This window comes from Mytilus galloprovincialis, chromosome 4, assembly GCF_965363235.1.
Source record: "Mytilus galloprovincialis chromosome 4, xbMytGall1.hap1.1, whole genome shotgun sequence".
NCBI classification, from domain to species: Eukaryota; Metazoa; Mollusca; class Bivalvia; order Mytilida; family Mytilidae; genus Mytilus; species Mytilus galloprovincialis.
The window spans coordinates 7,973,320-7,992,692 of NC_134841.1; the positions used below are offsets into that span (position 1 = coordinate 7,973,320).

At 31.5% G+C, this 19,373-nt stretch overlaps 1 protein-coding gene across 2 annotated transcripts in view; it reads right to left on the bottom strand.

Moving 5' to 3' along the window:
• The window catches only part of LOC143071285 (nonsense-mediated mRNA decay factor SMG5-like), an 83,081-nt gene that overhangs the window by 44,698 nt on the left and 19,010 nt on the right, over window positions 1–19,373 (bottom strand). For both annotated transcript variants that reach the window (XM_076245505.1, XM_076245504.1), the window contains exons 14-20: window positions 18,570–19,037; window positions 17,684–17,791; window positions 17,010–17,064; window positions 16,351–16,480; window positions 9,833–9,908; window positions 8,597–8,775; window positions 5,617–5,772 (exon numbers count right to left, since the gene is read on the bottom strand). In XM_076245505.1, coding sequence (XP_076101620.1) covers window positions 5,617–5,772; window positions 8,597–8,775; window positions 9,833–9,908; window positions 16,351–16,480; window positions 17,010–17,064; window positions 17,684–17,791; window positions 18,570–19,037 — 1,172 coding nt within the window. The remainder of the gene's footprint in view (window positions 1–5,616; window positions 5,773–8,596; window positions 8,776–9,832; window positions 9,909–16,350; window positions 16,481–17,009; window positions 17,065–17,683; window positions 17,792–18,569; window positions 19,038–19,373) is intronic.

Below are 19,373 nucleotides of genomic sequence, written 5' to 3' on the forward strand. Positions count from 1 at the left end.
AAATAATACCTTCTTCCTATCCTACGAAAGATCCTATGAAAAATAATAACTTCTACCAATTCTACGAACGATCCTATGATAAATAATATCTTCTACCAATCCTACGAACGATCCAATGATAAATAATATCTTCTACCAACCGTACGAACGATCCTATGATAAATAATATTCTCTACCAATCCTACTAACTATCCAATGATAAATAATATTTTCTACCAACCCTACGAACGATCCTATGATAAATAATATCTTCTACCAACCCTACAAATGATCCTATGATAAATAATATCTTCTATCAATCCTACGAACGATCCTATGATAAATAATATCTTCTACCAATCCTACGAACAATCCTATGATAAATAATATCTTCTACCAATCCTACGAACGATCCTATGATAAATAATATCTTCTACCAACCCCACGAATGATCCAATGATAAAAAATATCTTCTACCAACCCTACGAACGATCCTATGATAAATGATATCTTCTACCAACCCTACGAACGATCCTATGATAAATAATACCTTCTACTAATCCTACGAACGATCCAATGATAAATAATACCTTCTACCAATCCTACGAACGATCCAATGATAAATAATACCTTCTTCCAATCCTATAAACGATCCTATGATAAATAATATCTTCTACCAATCCTACGAATGATCCTATGATAAATAATATCTTCTACCAATTGTACGAAAGATCCAATGATAAATAATACCTTCTACCAATCCTACGAACGATCCAATGACAAATAATAACTTCTACCAATCCTACGAAATGATCCAATGATAAATAATACCTTCTTCCTATCCTACGAAAGATCCTATGAAAAATAATAACTTCTACCAATTCTACTAACGATCCAATGATAAATAATATCTTCTACCAACCCTACGAACGATCCTATGATAAATAATATCTTCTACCAATTGTACGAAAGATCCAATGATAAATAATACCTTCTACCAATCCTACTAACGATCCAATGATAAATAATAACTTCTACCAATCCTACGAAATGATCCAATGATAAATAATACCTTCTTCCTATCCTACGAAAGATCCTATGAAAAATAATAACTTCTACCAATTCTACGAACGATCCTATGATAAATCATATCTTCTACCAATCCTACGAACGATCCAATGATAAATAATATCTTCTACCAATCCTATGAACAATCCTATGATAAATAATATCTTCTACCAATCCTACGAAAGATCCTATGAAAAATAATAACTTCTACCAATTCTACTAACGATCCAATGATAAAAAATACCTTCTACCAACCCTTCGAACGATCCTATGATAAATAATATCTTCTACCAACCCTACGAGCGATCCTATGATAAATAATATCTTCTACCAACCCTACGAACGATCCTATGATAAATAATACCTTCTACCAATCCTACGAACGATCCAATGATAAACAAGAAATAATTGTAACAGGATGCTGTTACGAAGTCTCCCAAACAAAGCTCCGATAACTCCCCATTCATATGGTCCCATGTTCATTTGATTTGATTTTTTGTCCCATACAAGAATATATATGGCTTACGAGTAGGGATCTCCACCATTTACAAGTTTTCAAACAGGAGGGGGTGGTGGTGACCCCCAGGGACTTTACCTACATTTCATTTGATTTGTTTTTTTGTCCCCTACAAGAAAATATATGGTTTAGGGGTGGGGATCTGGACCGTTTACAAGATAATAGTACATAATCAAATTGAACGGGGTGGGGGTGACCCCCAGGAACTTCCATCTAATTTGATGTGATTCGTTTTATTGTCCCATACAAGAATATATATGGTTTAGGGGTGGGGATCTGGACCGTTTTCAAACAAGAGGGGTTAGGGTGACCCCCTAGGGACTTCCCTTTTATTTCATTTGATTTGTTTTATTGTCCCCTACAAGAATATATATGGTTTAGGGGTGGGGATCTGGACCGTTTACAAGTTTTCCAACAAGAGGGGGTGGGGTGACCCCCTAGGGACTTCCCTTTTATTTCATTTGATTTGTTTTATTGTCCCCTACAAGAATATATATGGTTTAGGGGTGGGGATCTGGACCGTTTACAAGTTTTCCAACAAGAGGGGGTGGGGTGACCCCCTAGGGACTTCCCTTTTATTTCATTTGATTTGTTTTATTGTCCCCTACAAGAATATATATGGTTTAGGGGTGGGGATCTGGACCGTTTACAAGATAATAGCACATTCTCAAATTGAAGGGGGTGGGGATGAGGGCATCCCCCTATATTTCATGTGATTTATTTTATTGTCCTATAATCATTTCTGAAGACTGCATGTATCTATCACTTATAGTTTTCAAGTTATATTCATTTTAAAAAATTTTAAAATAAAATCCCAAAGGGTTCTATAGTAAAACCCTCCCTGCTTTCTACCCCCCAAAACACCCCTTAATAGACCCCAATGCACAAACGAAAGATTGATGGCTCACCTAGACATATTAGTCTACCATTTTATGAAATCCTAAGTCAATCTGACAAGCAGTTTTGGAGAAACGCTGCGGACAAGTTCATTTTTTAAAGCGGCGGAAGAAAAAGAAGAAAAAGAAGAAGAATAATAAAAATAATAAGAACTGAGCAAAAACAATAAGTCTCCAAACTTTGTTTGGGAGACTTAATAATACCTTCTACCAATCCTACAAACGATCCAATGATAAATAATACCTTCTTCCAATCCTACAAACGATCCTATGATAAATAATATCTTCTACCAATTGTACGAAAGATCCAATGATAAATAATACCTTCTACCAATCCTACGAACGATCCAATGATAAATAATAACTTCTACCAATCCTACGAAATGATCCAATGATAAATAATACCTTCTTCCTATCCTACGAAAGATCCAATGATAAATAATACCTTCTTCATATCCTACGAAAGATCCTATGAAAAATAATAACTTCTACCAATTCTACTAACGATCCAATGATAAATAATATCTTCTACCAACCCTACGAACGATCCTATGATAAATAATATCTTCTACCAATTGTACGAAAGATCCAATGATAAATAATACCTTCTACCAATCCTACGAAAGATCCTATGATAAATAATATCTTCTACTAATCCTACGAACGATCCAATGATAAATAATAACTTCTACCAATCCTACGAACGATCCAATGATAAATAATAACTTCTACCAATCCTATGAAAGATCCAATGATAAATAACAACTTCTACCAACCTGACAAACAGACCTCTATCTAAAACTGTAGAGTTCCAAATCTTACCAAATACATTGGAACTTTTGCAGAAAACATATCACAACTTTAATATTTTGCACATCAGCAAAATAAAAAAATCTCTATGCTTAATTTTAGGCACAAAAAGTGTTTTAATCTAATTCTTTCATGTATATGTCTCTTGACATATAAACTTATAGTTTGTTATCATTGTTTGAAAAAGCTGGGACACTATATGTCTCTTTAAAAAGGCATTCATTATTTTTTTTTATCATTGTGTTACAGCAAAAACTTCCTTCTTTTAGAAGTTCAAGGTCAAACAACTCATTATGTTTGATTGTTTGGTTTCTTGGTAGTTCACAGTTTTTGCATACAGTTTGACAATGTAAACAGATTCAACATTAACAACCAACCCTTGTTTTCTTCTTATCTAGAGAGTTGGAAAATAAACTTAATGCTACTCAATTTTTTTGAAATTTGTATGCCATATTTATTGATAGTTGCACAGACTTTTAAAAGTTTGTTTAAAACAATCTTCTCATTTAATGTTTAAAAATGTATATCAATCATACAAAACACTTGAAAATGTTTATACATGTACATGTAGAAATGAAAATTCTAATTATCTTTTTAAATGAGTCTTATATTCATCTCTTGAGGTCTTTTCATTTTCAAAAAATATCCTGTAGTTAAATATTTACTCTCATAGGCATTATTATAGGCCCATAATAATCAATGAATCTATAATTGAAAAATAAATCGCACAAAAAAACTAACATACTTTTTGTATGAACCAGTTTACAGATGCTTAATAAGAAGCATACCGTATATTTATGTTATATCAAATCCCCTCCTTACAGTCAAACTGGTTGGACAATCAGCATTCAAATCATTATTCTGTGTAAGTACCTCAAGAAGAACAGTATTGCTGTATGCAGTTTAAAATGCTAAAGTAGTTCTCAAAATAAGATCTTTTTGTAAAATGTCAAAAGTTTGAAATATAAAACTAAGTCCCCAACTAGCTGTCATCTTGGTTACCATATCAGTATTTAAAGTTACAATCGCATGCCAGAACAAAGATTAAACTTAGTCAGTATCTAATTATTACCATTTAAGTCAAAGAAACAACACTGAATTTAGGAATGATCTTCAAATATATGATTGGTGTAGCTTTTCAAAAAGCTGACTGTCTATGACATATGTTTCATCAAAAGCCGCCATCCAGCAGATTGTAATATGATAATGGATGGAAACTTATTTTTTCAAAAATTTCAGTCAATATACAGGCACTGTGTTAATAGGCATTTGGTCCTTTATGAGTGACATTTTTGAGCTAAATTTGATGTAGGTTGGATATTTGGCTAAGCAAAAGATCATCTTGAATTCACAATTTTCGTCTACAGGTTTCGGCTGTGACCTCTACCTTTATCCTGTAAGCATTTAATAGCCATGATCATCCAAGCACTTCATAGCTATACTAACTGTACACATAATGCTTTAGTCATTCTGAAAACCATCTAAACAAATTTTTTTTCAGAACTAGCAATAAGAGTGCTTAACTGAAGGTTTATTGTAAAAATCAAACATCTGCTCTGTAACATATCAAATTTTAAATTGTTTGCATCAATTCATAAGATGCACAAAGAGATCATACTATGGAAGAAATGTCTTCACCACTTTTACTATGTCATAAGGAATCTGATCAACGTCAAGTAATCAATCAATCAATAATAACAGTTAAACTATAAAATTCTTGGGATCAGTATAAAAAGGTCATTTAATGTTTTTCAACAATAAACTGTACTTTAATCCGACTAATTAAAATAGAAGTGAGAATGAGTTTTTCCACTTTAAACAACAACTGTGAGTTGATCTTGACATTTGTGTAATTATTAAAAAGGTTCAAATGTTAATAACACGTCCATATAAAAAGGTGTTACTTAGTATCTCATAGTTAACATTTAAATTTTAAAAAACAACTGCAACTTCCACAGTTTACATGTTATTGTTAGTGAAAATGTCACACTTTATTTTCAAAATACTTTTAGAACAAGGTTCACTTGTACTTGTACTATGATGTAAAAAGTAGATGGATTTTTAAGTCCAGCACACCAGTCTTTAGCTCATCTTCAATATAACCCAGCAGGCAACCAGTCTACTATTTCATCTGTTGTATTACCCGGTAGGCAACCAGTCTACTATTTCATCTATTGTATTATCCAGCACTGAGCAGAAAAAAAGCAAAAGTTATAAGCCCTCCTTACTATAACATACACACAAGATATATCTGAAAACCTTCAGAACAGTAAATCTTTCAGAAGGCAGTACGGACATTTACAATCATCATTTTGCACATTACAAGTGAGATTTTTCTATTCTTACCACTCTCTGCATGACAACTTTTTCATTTCCTGAGCTATGATTGGTTTGTGATGGTCCCACAAATACACCTTGAGCTTCTTCATAAGTAAACTGTATTGTGTCCAACTCAGACAGAAAATAACCAAATTGTCTGATACAACCAATCCTCAGAAAAGTCTAAAATGTTAAAGTAAAATAATCAAACATGTTAGTCAAACTCACTTTATTACTTCTTCAAAACAAAAAAAAAGAGAATTTGACATAAAGCATGCATGGTACAACAGAAAAAATTTGTATTTGTCAGTCAAAAAAAATATATTTCCGATGTATTTCCTTTTTATAGTTAAAACCTTTTCTTCTAGCTTAAAACCTGAAATTCCTGGTCAAGAAAGATAAAAGTGATTTTGTATATTATCAAAATACAATTAAATAGTTGACACAGCATAGGTTTCTGACACAGAATGAATGTGTTCTAATGAACTTAAAATTTTTGTTTTCTCTTAGAGCAATTCACTATGCTGTTGAATATTAATCCTCTCAAAAAAATGTTTGAAGAAATTTTCTTTTTTATTTATGAAATTTCAAATGAGAAAAATTGAACCCAATTTTTTTAATCACATCCCCCTTTCCCTTATTCCAAAACTAATCTCAATTAAAATTTCTAATGGAGTTGGCAACAATAACTACTCATTTAAATACATCATAAAATATTAAGATGTAAAAAAACTGCTTGTTTTCACTGAATGGTAAAGATTATTTTAATTTATCAGTTGGTAGTAAAAAGTGAATATACATTGTATATTGTATATAACAAAGATTTAAGTTGATTCTGGACAAAGAAAGATAACTCCAATTAAAAAAAAATCTTGCTATTGCACAATATTTTGCAATTAGATATTTCTTGCTTACTATTCTGGACAAAGAAAGATAACTCTAATTAAAAAAAAAATTTGCTATTTCACAATATTGTGCAATTAGATATTTCTTGCCATTGCGCAATACTGTGCAATTGAAAAGACTTGCTATTGCACAATACTTAATATAATAATTTTAGATCCTGATTTGGACCAACTTGAAAACTGGGCCCATAATAAAAAATCTAAGTACATTTTTAGATTCAGCATATCAAAGAACCCCAAGATTTCAATTTTTGTTAAAATCAGACTAAGTTTAATTTTGGACCCTTTGGACTTTAGTGTAGACCAATTTGAAAACAGGACCAAAAATGAAGAATCTACATACACAGTTAGATTTGGTATATCAAAGAACCCCATTTATTCAATTTTTGATGAAATCAAACAAAGTTTAATTTTGGACCCCGATTTGGACCAACTTGAAAACTGGGCCAATAATCAAGAATCTAAGTACATTTTTAGATTCAGCATATCAAAGAACCTAACTGATTCATTTTTTGTCAAAATCAAACTAAGTTTAATTTTAGACCCTTTGGACCTTAATGTAGACCAATTTGAAAACGGGACCAAAAGTTAAGAATCTACATACACAGTCATGACAGTTAGATTCGGCATATCAAAGAACCCCAATTATTCAATTTTGATGAAATCAAACAAAGTTTAATTTTGGACCCTTTGGGCCCCTTATTCTGTTGGGACCAAAACTCCCAAAATCAATATCAACCTTCCTTTTATGGTCATAAACCTTGTGTTTAAATTTCATAGATTTCTATTTACTTATACTAACGTTATGGTGCGAAAACCAAGAAAAATGCTTATTTGGGTCCCTTTTTGGCCCCTAATTCCTAAACTGTTGGGACCTAAACTCCCAAAATCAATACCAACCTTCCTTTTGTAGTTATTAACATTGTGTTTAAATTTCATTGATTTCTATTTACTTAAACTAAAGTTATTGTGTGAAAACCAAGAATAATGCTTATTTGGGCCCTTTTTTGGCCCCTAATTCCTAAACTGTTGAAACCAAAACTCCCAAAATTATTCCCAACCGTTCTTTTGTGGTCATAAACCTTGTGTCAAAATTTCATAGATTTCTATTAACTTAAACTAAAGTTATAGTGCGAAAACCAAGAAAATGCTTATTTGGGCCCTTTTTGGCCCCTAATTCCTAAAATGTTGGGACCAAAACTCCCAAAATCAATACCAACCTTCCTTTTGTGGTCATAAACCTTGTGTTAAAATTTCATAGATTTCCATTCACTTTTACTAAAGTTAGAGTGCGAAAACTAAAAGTATTCTGACGACGACAACGACGACGACGACGCCAACGTTATAGCAATATACGACGAAAAATTTTTCAAATTTTGCGGTCGTATAAAAATGACATAGATTTTCTTTAAAAGAAATTCAGTTAGGTTATTTGTCTTTTCACAGCTATTGGACAAAGAGAAGTCACTCTAACAAATATTTCCAAATGTCCTAATGTCCTAATGTCCTAATGTCCTAAATTTATCAGATACTAATTAAATAAAAATTATCATTACCTTTACATTGATTTATACACTTTCTCTAAGATTACAAAAACTGGGTATTATAACATGTAATAATCTCACAGTATATGACTACTCCTAGATAACTGGGTATTATAACATGTAATAATCTCACAGTATATGACTACTCCTAGATAAGTAATAATTATCAGGTTCTCGGCATATCAATGTCACTAATTATTACATTGGTTGAAATGAATTACATTGATTTCCCAGTTAAATAAAAACAGATAATTTCACATGTGAAATAAACGTGGTTATTTCACTCTCTGACGTCATACAACAATAGGCATTGACAAGAGGTCGATAACAGCAGATAAAAACAAACTGTGAATGCATAGAAAAAAGATAGTTCCTTACATGTTATACATTAATTTCTTTAAAAAAAAAGCCATTTGCCAATGTAATAAAAAGAATAACTAATTTAAGAATTCAAATATTGAAAAATATTCAACTCGTGACTTAACAACAAACATCATACTAAAAGCAGTGTTAGCCATTGATGAACTTGAATTACAGAAATCTGACTGGTTAGCATACCTCCTGAACTTCATTCAGCTGTCCTCTCCTTTTCACAGAGAATTCGATGTTGTTATGAACCTCTGCCAAGGGAGAAAACTGACACAGACTAACATCCTCCATTAGAGGTATCACCTGTTTCCAGTCACAATCTTGTACCACTTTGAGAACTTCTTTTAAGTCATCAATCCAACAATTATCTAAAATTACACATTAAACAAATAATATATGTTTGATCATTTACTCAAATTATTTTAATATGAATTATAAAATTGAATGTGAACTTGGTAAGATTCAAGAAAATCATACATGAATTAGAATCAACATTAAGTAAGAATCCTTTGTAGAGGGTCTACAAATCCTACATGGATTAGAATTAACATTAAGTAAGATTCCTTTGTAGAGGGTCTACAAATCCTACATGGATTAGAATCAACATTAAGTAAGATTACTTTGTAGAGGGTCTACAAATCATACATGGATTAGAATTAACATTAAGTAAGAATCCTTTGTAGAGGGTCTACAAATCATAAATCACCAATCCACTGAAGGTTGCACTTTGTTAATACAGATGTTTTACAAACCACTCCTCTTTTTTGGAGAAATTAAATATTCATAGATGTTTTGATTTGTTTAACTACTGGTTCCCAGAAATCATCTCTATGCTTCATCTTGTAGAGACACATCTGGAGAATGTTACTCTTATAAATACACATGGACACAGACTTTCAGTATAATCAGGACAATTAGAATCATTATTTATCCAATTGCATAAGAAAGAAGACTTTGTATTAAAACTGTCTGTAAAGTTTTGTTGAAATTTTTGCTATGTAGTTTTAGAGAAAAAGATGGAAAAGTGATTTTCCAAAGGGTTTCAAAGAATTATGTGCCACCATTACCATCATTAAATGTACATTTTTCTATAGACAGTTATTTGATCATCCATATCACAATGTTTTAAAACAGTCAAATTTGTGGTTTCATCAGAGAAGATTATTACAATGGTGAATCAAAGGTTACCTCTGGCAGTCAGGTTTTTTCACCAAATCAAAACAAAATGAGCATTTTTTATGAAGGATATTGAAGTAATAATGTAGAAAACTCCAAATATGCTGCTGCAGGTCATTTTTACCATATATATAGTTTTTAAAATTTATTCTTAATATGCAACTGTCAACAGGAAAAAGTTTATTATCCCCTCGTAAATGAAAATGCTCATTCTGCCCTGCAATAGGATCATTCTACACTAACACTTACCATTATCCACCAAGAGGTTTTCCTTTGGTAAAATATTCAGTAAAATTGACAATCTGTGCCACAGTGATTGGGAACTCTACAAAAGAAAGATTTAAAATAAACTGTAACAGAATATTTTTAAATGTTTACATATAAAAACTGTGGACACATGCATTTTTCAGGACTGCATCTAATACAGACAATTTAGGACATGTTTAAAGTTTGAACAGATTTAAAATCCAAATAACATTTCCAATATTTCTTGATCTTGAGATCAATATCAGGTTCCAATTGAATTTCAAACATGTGTTATTCTTAAACTAAAATTAACCTACTAAATATGACTGACAAATCTCTAGTAAGACATCGATGTTTTTTATATTATGTTTTTATTATTCTTTATATCATTTTCCCAATAAAGATTATCTGTAAGAAACTATCTGTCTTTCTTTTTCTTTATATTATTTTGCCAATAAAGATTATCTATTAGAAACTATCTGCAACATGACACATAATAGACTAGATAACACTATGCTGACAGATTAAATCAATATGTAAATTACAAAACAATAGCTGTACATGATTGAAATACAAATATTTCAAATATTAACATTATATAACACAGCTATCAATGAATGATAAGAATTGTTAAACATCATTATACTGAGAGAGTGGTGTGCATTGTTTGTCAGATCAATACGTACTGACATCTAGGAATCTAGACATACGGACCACGAGAATGGGGACAGAATAGCTATAGGATGAGACATGGATCATGAGAATAGGGAAAAAATAGCTGAAGCAGATACAATATTTAAGTAAAATGAAAGTAACATACCTAGGTATACCAATCAATATTTTTTACTGATTTAAATTAAATGTTATCAATCTAATAATGTAGTGTGAGCTTTGAACAATGTCTTCATCAGAACTTACATTACTAAGAATTTTTAGTACATTTTTGTAGTTTGATACATAAATGTCGTATCTCTTTCCGATTTTGAACAGTTATGGTCTTACAGAAAGTTGTTACTTGTATTTTGGATTGCACAAGCCATGTATTTCTCAGACTACCTATTACATTGTTACACTAAATTTATTGGAGGTGTACTGATTGCTATTTTAGTGTTTATCTTTAATCTGAAATTGAGCTTTGAGATAGCTTTCCCATTAAACTGTGATTAATCTTAGAGTACTTTGTGTATATTGTCTTTCTGTTAGTTGTTCTTTTGCTTAGAACTGATGTAACGAGTCTAGCTCTTACTAATTAATTTTGACAGTTTGATATTAAGTTACGCTATCCTAGTTTGTTGTTGGATGCTACATTAGAAAATTTGATCGTAAGCCAGTGACCATGTTTTAAAGCTTTACGGGAAAAATTGTACCTTACAAATACTGCTGATGAAGGTGTTATAACAATTAAATAACTGTAAATTCTTAATTAATATGTGAATTTGTCATCATGAATCTTCAATAACAGACAAGCATGCAACATTAATTAATGCATTTGCAGATTTTGTAGTAAAATATCATGAACAAAAATTAATTTGCAAGTATTGCTTACTGCAGCTTTCCCCATATACAGCTTTTTTGCATAAAAAACACAAAATATAACAATAATTCTTTGAGAATACCCAACATTACAATAATTCTTTCTGAATACTCAATAAATCAAATGGGGTCAGGATATTAATTATAAATATGGATGATATCGTAAGAAAATAAATTGAAGGATTATGATTACATCAGTCAGAGGATCACTGTTAAAGCATTAAGACATTTTTATTTTGGTTTTATGTAGATTTGAGAAAGTTTATATTCTTTCTTTAAGATTAAACAAATCAAATCTATGGAATATTTATCTCTTTTGGGAAAATAAACTTATTGGTTTATGTGATCATGAAATCGATTGTCAAAGAAAAAAATAACATTTTTCAACAATCTTCTTTCAAGCTCTAAAATAACACAGAAAAAAAAACCAATGAATATGTGGACTTCCTTGTCTTTTCTACTAGAACAGCTGTCGTAAATATACAAATACATTTGTACAAAGAAATAACAACTTTTGCCTCAGCATGACTAGATAACTATTGTTCATATAGATTATTTATTTGAAGTTTTTATCCATAAAAGACATCAATTCCTTTCCTGCATAGGTCACCTGAAAATTTTAACCTGTTTTTTTTATCAATAAAGAAATTAAGCTTCTGGATGATTTGTCTCTCTCTACCTTTTTGTCACACCGATCGCAGCACTCAGAAGATGATAATTATGAAATAATAACTGCTTCTTATTTCAAATAGCGTTTGATCACATTGATGTTTTTACGCTACATTATGCCATGCAACCTTCATCCAAGGGTATATAAATGCAAGAAAAATATCTATGAACGTCGAAATTTGAATACATATATTTTAATGTTAAAAAAAGCCATCCTCATTTCCTTTAAAAAAAATTATCAATGATCTTCCAAGAAATAAAACTTCCTGAGTAACAGTTTGAAAAGTTTAGTTATGAAAATTTATACAGGAAGACGGGAAGAATAGCTAATATACTTTAAGCCTGTCACTAAGTTTTAGAAGATATAATAAAAGTATTGAATTTGGAATCTAACAAGACGTTATAAAAATTAGAAGATGTGGTATGATTGCCAATGAAACAACTCTCCACAAGTGACCAAATGACACAGAAATTAACAACTAAAGGTCACTGTACAGCCTTCAACAATGAGTAAAACCAATAGCTTTATAGTCAGCTATACAAAGCACCAAAATGACAAATGTAAAACAATTCTAACAAGAAAACTAATGACATGATTTAAATACAAAATAATGATTAAATTTAACAAAGGAACCACAGAATTAAAGGCTCCTGACTTGGGACAGCCATATACAGAATGTGGTGGGGTTAAACTAGATTGAAGGCACCCCAAGCCTCCCCTTAACCCTTGACAATGGTGTAACAGTACAACATAAGAACAAACTATAAAAATCTGTTTGTTTTTTTATTGACAATTAAGAATTAACATAGGATCTTCATTCATTCAATTCTAATCTTGTTTCAAAATGCTCAAAAATTGATGATATTTCAAAGATGGATCAATATTGAATAAACACAAAACTAAATAATATCACTTTTTAATTTCAAATGTATTTTATCCTTACTACCTGTGTTTACCTGTGGTTATACCTGCCCAAATCAGATGATTTTATAGGCAAATGTAATGTTTGCCTTAAATTCATGTATAACTAACTTCTGAGAATTGTACTAATTTTGTACTATTTTACATTTTGATATCCATACATTGTTTAAATGATTAGTAAATTTATTATAAAGCAATATTTATATTCAATATGAATACAAGAAGACAACAGTCTACACTAATTGTCTGCAGTCCACAGTAAATGCCAACAACCTAAGATATTGGATTATCAACAATATCCATTTTCCCCAGTATTTGAATTCTAAAGTTAGGAACTTAATTGTTCTTTTTAAGTATATATGTTGTTCTCATCAATAATGATATTTTGGTCATATCATAGGAAATATGTCTACTAAGTTTCAAGTTGATTGGACTTCAACTTCATCAAAAACTACCTTGACCAAAAACTTAAACCAAAAACTTTATCCTGAAGAGGGACAGTTGGACTGATGGACAAACAAACTGAAAAAAGAACAGACACACAGATTGAAAAACATAATGCCCCCAGATAGAGCATAAAAAGGTAAACTTTTGATACTAAGTATTACTTAAAATTCCATTCACCTGATGGATACCACCACTGATGATGTTTCACTCCTAAGAGTATAAAGTGCCCTGTTTCTCATGAAAATTAACAATTCAGAAATAAATCTGATATTTTATTTGAATATCACTGGGGTAAATACTGCTGCAGTTCTGACAGTTAGTTCCTCAGGCTATCATATCTCTAGAAGTCAATGTTAGTAAATCAATGTTTCTAGTAGCTAAAGAGAAGTAACTCCTTATATATTGGGTTAGCATTGTACTTTAATGATTGCAGTGTATTTTTTTCAGTAGCCAGTTTAAAGATTTTTCTTCATATTTCAAACCAGAGACTAAAACTTTCAAATGTCATATATGAAGAAGCAATTTCTTAGTATATAGCACCAGCATGATGTAAAATGTAAATATAGATGGCCCAACTTTTTCAAGAAACTTTAAAATGCATGACTATGAATGTAATCAACCTTCAATAAAAAAACAAACTTGTATCATATTTAACATAAGTTGTTTAACTCCAACTTCATTGCAATCAATTGTATATTTCAAGATGTGGATTTATTGTACAACATTAAAAGGCTTATCACCTTATAATAAATAAAACGCTTTGATGAGCGCAGCCTAATACGACAGCATCGGTTGAACCCTAAGAATTGGGGCAAATTTGGACACAAAATTCAAGTTTGATACTGTCTAAAGTTGGATTATGATAAATTTTTTGACATAATATAGGTTTCTGACACATAATAAATGTGGTCAAAGATCTTACAAATCTATTGTACAATACTGTGCAATTGAAGATTTCTTCTTGAAACTTTTCAAAATTTCAAATTTTGGAGAAAAAAAAATTCCCCTTAAAAATTTGACACCTCCCTGCCCAATTTTTGGAAAATCCCCTTGAAGCAATAACCCCAAAACTCATTCCCAGCCTTTCCTTTGAAGTATGGAACCGTGAAGTACAATTTCAGAGTGATCCATTACTGAAACACAAGTTATTGTCTGGAAACTAGATAAAAGCTAGTTTTTGGCCCCTAATTCCTACATGTTTTCGGAAATAAACCCCAAACTCTATCCCAGCCTTCCTTTTGTGAAATGGAACCTTAAGTATAATGTCAGAAAGATTCATACACTAACACACAAGTTATTGTCTGGAAACTAGAAAAATGCTTGTTTTTAAACCCTTTTTGGCCCTTAACCCTTTCACCGATTGCTGCCCAGACAGAAGCTACTCTGAGACGATGGCTTCCCTGGCTACTATTACTCAAGTGGGAGATCTTCATAATAAATGTCAATAAAAACTTGTTTGTAGTTATTTGTGTATTTATTTCATTCACTAACATCATGTTCACAGTTTTGTTCATGTTTTGATAATTTATTCTTCATGAAATATTCAAATTTTCAAATTTTCGGCATTATCTAGGTGAAATTCTCAAAATTCTGCTCTAAGACCCCAAATCGTAATTTTTTAACCCAAAACGGCATAATTTTGAAAATTTTATGAGGCTGTACAAATTCCTCGCACTGAACGATGTCCATTCCAAGTGTTTTGTACATAAAACGACATTTTATGTCAAAAAAGTATACTAGTTTGGCTTCAATTCTTCCATATTCTTTCAAAAAAAATGTTCCCTCATTTCAAATTCTCGTTAATTCTGTAAATTTCGTCTGATTTTGACACGGTTTTCATCAAACGGAAGCGCCATGTTTACACTTTCATCCGGGTATTCATCAAAGAAAGATTACTCATGTTTGCACTGTTTTGAGCTGGAAATATAAAAGAGGTATTCTGATCCCGGTAAAACGGGACTCATCGTCAGCTGTCTGAAGCGTGAATCCCGGTAAACCGGGACTCATCGGCGAAAGGGTTAATTCCTAACCTGTTGGGCCCATAACCCCTAAAATTAATCACAATCTTTTACTTGTGGTATTAAACATTGTGGTACAATTTCAGAGCAATCGAAATACTTATACACAAGTTATTATCCTGAAACTAGAAAAAATGCTTCCTTTGGGTACCTTATTCCTAAACAATTTGCACCATCATCCCTTAAATCTATTCCAACCTTCTTTTTGTGGTAGTGTACCTTCTCAAAAAATTTCATAGAAATCTATTCACTTAAACTAAAGTTATTGTCTGGAAACTAATGTGTCTTCGGACGACAATATCACACCATTATACATTCCCAAAAAAAAATTTGCGGTCATTTAAAAACTGTGAATCATACAACATCAATACATTTATGTTAATATGTTTCTTTTTAACATATATAATAGTCAGGAATAGTGTGTATAAAATTAAGTATGGATTTCACACACAATCTTCTTCTTTTACAAGAACTTTGTGTCTTTCTAAAAAATACATCTATATTTTTTTAGTCATCAAGGGTTTGGAAAAATTTGAAATCTTTTCTTCTGATGCCTAACAATACTACATGTAATACATGGTATACATATAATGTCATGCAATATCTATGGCACTCTTTATATTAAACAGATGATAAATATGTGTTGAATAAATAATTGGGTAAAAAAATTATTCATCAGTATTGTCAAGCAAGGTGGGACTGTCTAGCAGTTATAATACTTGCTTACATGATACAACTCGACATAATAAAGAGTCTAGACCAAATAACAATAGTTCTTTATATAAAATATGCTATGAAAGTCATCGATGAACAAACAAGTGGATAGACAGACAAAAGAAGGGACTTGCAGGTTGACAAGTCAAAGCAGTATACTATTCTACTTCCTACATGAGGTTATAAAAATTCAAAGGGGACTGTATCTAGTAGCTTACCTGAGCACAAGTAGAGATGACACCAGTATTACATCTCATCCAATCACTCATCACCTTGACAACAGGCAACAGTCCTTCCTGTTGTATGATATCTAGAGTATACTGTAACTGACGGTGTTCATCCTCAGACCTGTTAATATTTTTTTTTTATAGAATAACATCTTGTTAAACCTTTAGTATCTGAACAACAAATAAAAAGTAAAATATCTCTTACAACAAAAGTAGGAATTAAATTGTCATATTATACTATAGAATTTATCTTTTGACCTGACCTTTAAGATATGACCTCAAGTGATTTGTATTTGACCTAAAAACAAATGTTTGCTGGGGTTGAGTAGGAATAATAAAGACTTAAAGGCCTTGATATATAAGCATACATTAGGCACTCACATCCATACCCGTAGCCAGGGGGGTTCCCCCCCTTGAAAACAAATAAGCACTGTTAAAGTCAATGTTCTGTTCGAATAGTGATTGTTAAAGTCGAGTTCGTGAGTCCAAATAACCCCTCCTTGAAAATCCCTGGCTATGGGCTGCACATCCATGATGTACATATATAAGCAACCAGCATATCAGTTTGAATGTGCAAAGTATACATTATTCTCAATTATTTCCACTAATCCTGTTCCATATATTTTACTGAGACATTGTTAGAAACTAACCTTTCTACTGACTCTGTTTCACTGCTTTGTTCCTCTGTCTCTGTAGCAGACTGTTCTGTAAAGTAAACTTTGGACATGTAAAACAGACCAATCTCTACCATATTTACATAATTATAGTCTTATCAACATTGTTCAATACTGTAAAGTCAGAACTTAAACATGCATTTATTATCACAAATCATTAATTATTGGTAAAAAATAAGAGATCAAATTGCAAAAATTTGTCAAGGAAAATCACTACTGAAATTATGAATGTGAGTTCATATTATTAGGACTCTGATACTGTTGCTTTTTTTTGTATGAATAAAAACATGGCAATTAATTTTGAAGTCACAGTACTGTGAAAAGCAGTGTTTACTTCATAGCAATATGCACACATATTTCTGCAGTACGCTTAGACTTTTGGATTTCTATTTTTTTCTACTACATGTAGCTATAAGATGTATTCACTAAATAGCAAGTTCTAATTAACCTTTAGAACATAAAGCTTGTTTCCACATATCAGAAAGCCTTGATTCCTAATCATTGAGAAAAATGTGAAATGTAACAAATATTTTATGGGATGGTACGAAGGGACAGATGGCAACAAAAACACATTGGCCAATTGAAATGCAGACAGTGGAAGGACAACATAGCATGAGTACAACAAGTTGAGCTAATACTACAACACAAACCTGCATCTGTAGGCATAATACTAGCTTCAGTGTCTGTTTCTATCACAAAGTTAGCCATCTTACTGGTTATCTCTGCTACATGGTGGGCTTCAGATGTAGAGGCAAATCCTAAAATAATATATCTCGACATGTTATTCAAAGAATATAGTGCATCTCTACTAGGACTGTCAAGTGCTCTTCTCAGGGCATTTTAGCATCATGGTGCATTATTTCTTGAATGTGATGCATTATTTCTTAAATGTGATGCATTATTTTTTTTAATGTGATGCATTATTTCTTAAATGTGATGCTATCTAAATTGATTTTCTTACACATTATGTAATGGATTTGAAGCTACGATTTTTAGAAACAAGATAGTTTTTCAAATTTCCCTGTTTATCAGGATGCTAAATAAAATGTCTTGGGAGAACACTGCTGTCTCGATAACTGTATCGAACTTTTAAGTAAACCTATGTAAAGGATAAAATCTTGAGTTTAAATCGTGAACATGAACAATTATTGACCCTATGCAACTGAAACTATTACTTCTGTAAATAAATGGGAAATAACTCTGTAATTGTTTCTAATCCTTGGGGAGATAACTCTGTATTTGTTTATATGTCTTAAATTCATATCATATTAATTACAAGCCTGATACCTTTGATAACTAATTAACCATTTACAATCAATCATTTTTTTATATAACTATAAATGATATTTACTAATGGTTGAAGCCGAAGTAACATTCAGAGGATCAATTTGTTCATCTGCAGGGTCTTGGTTATATGTATATCATTGTTACTTAACTTTAACTTTGTCACGACAGAAAGTGGGGATTTACAGAAATGGTGGTATTCAGATCCATCAACTCACTACTAATACTTCATGTAATTATGTCTATACAAACCTGGAGGTACAGATACTTGTTTTCTGCCTTGTATCACATCTTTGCATGTTTCGTATTCCTCTATGTCTTTCTCAAATGACGAATCAGCTAGCGAAGAAAATTTAAAATTCTGTCCAAGAAAACTCATTGAAGATGAAAACAATTCTGAAGAAAAATGAGCCAGGTTATCACGGTCTACTGATTTTAGCCATGGGTTAACCTTGGAGCTAGCATCAGTTTTAGATGAAGGACGAGGAGATTTGCTGTCAGTATTCTGTGAGCTATCACTGGCATTACTTCTCTCCTCAATTGTCTGGAGTTTATTTTTAACCAAGATTTTCCCTTCATTTGAAATGCCAGGTTCTAGTTCTTGACTGTCCATGAGGTGATCAGACATGTCAGAGTCTGAATCGTTGGTAAAAAATCCCACAAATTCTTCTTCCTCTTCTGATTCTTCTGACATGAAATCTTCAGGTAAGTCATCACCACCTGAAATAGTAACAATAAAAACCCTGATCAATCATTTGAGCAAACAATGATTTGTCCATATTCAATTATTATAAGAAAATACAGAAAATACAGTAATTAGGTGAAAATATTTTTTTTTAAATTACTTCAATTGTAAGTTCTGTGTGAAGACAATTGTATTTGTGGGTACCAATTTTTGTGGATTAAGGAAAACTTAAACAGTAGCAGATATTCTTTGGTTTTGCCGAAATCTGCATACAAGCCTATTGGGAATTTGTTATTGTTGGAACATTTGATATTGAGGTTCACCTGTATCCACGAAACTCATGAAAGTTGGTATCCATAGAATAATAATGA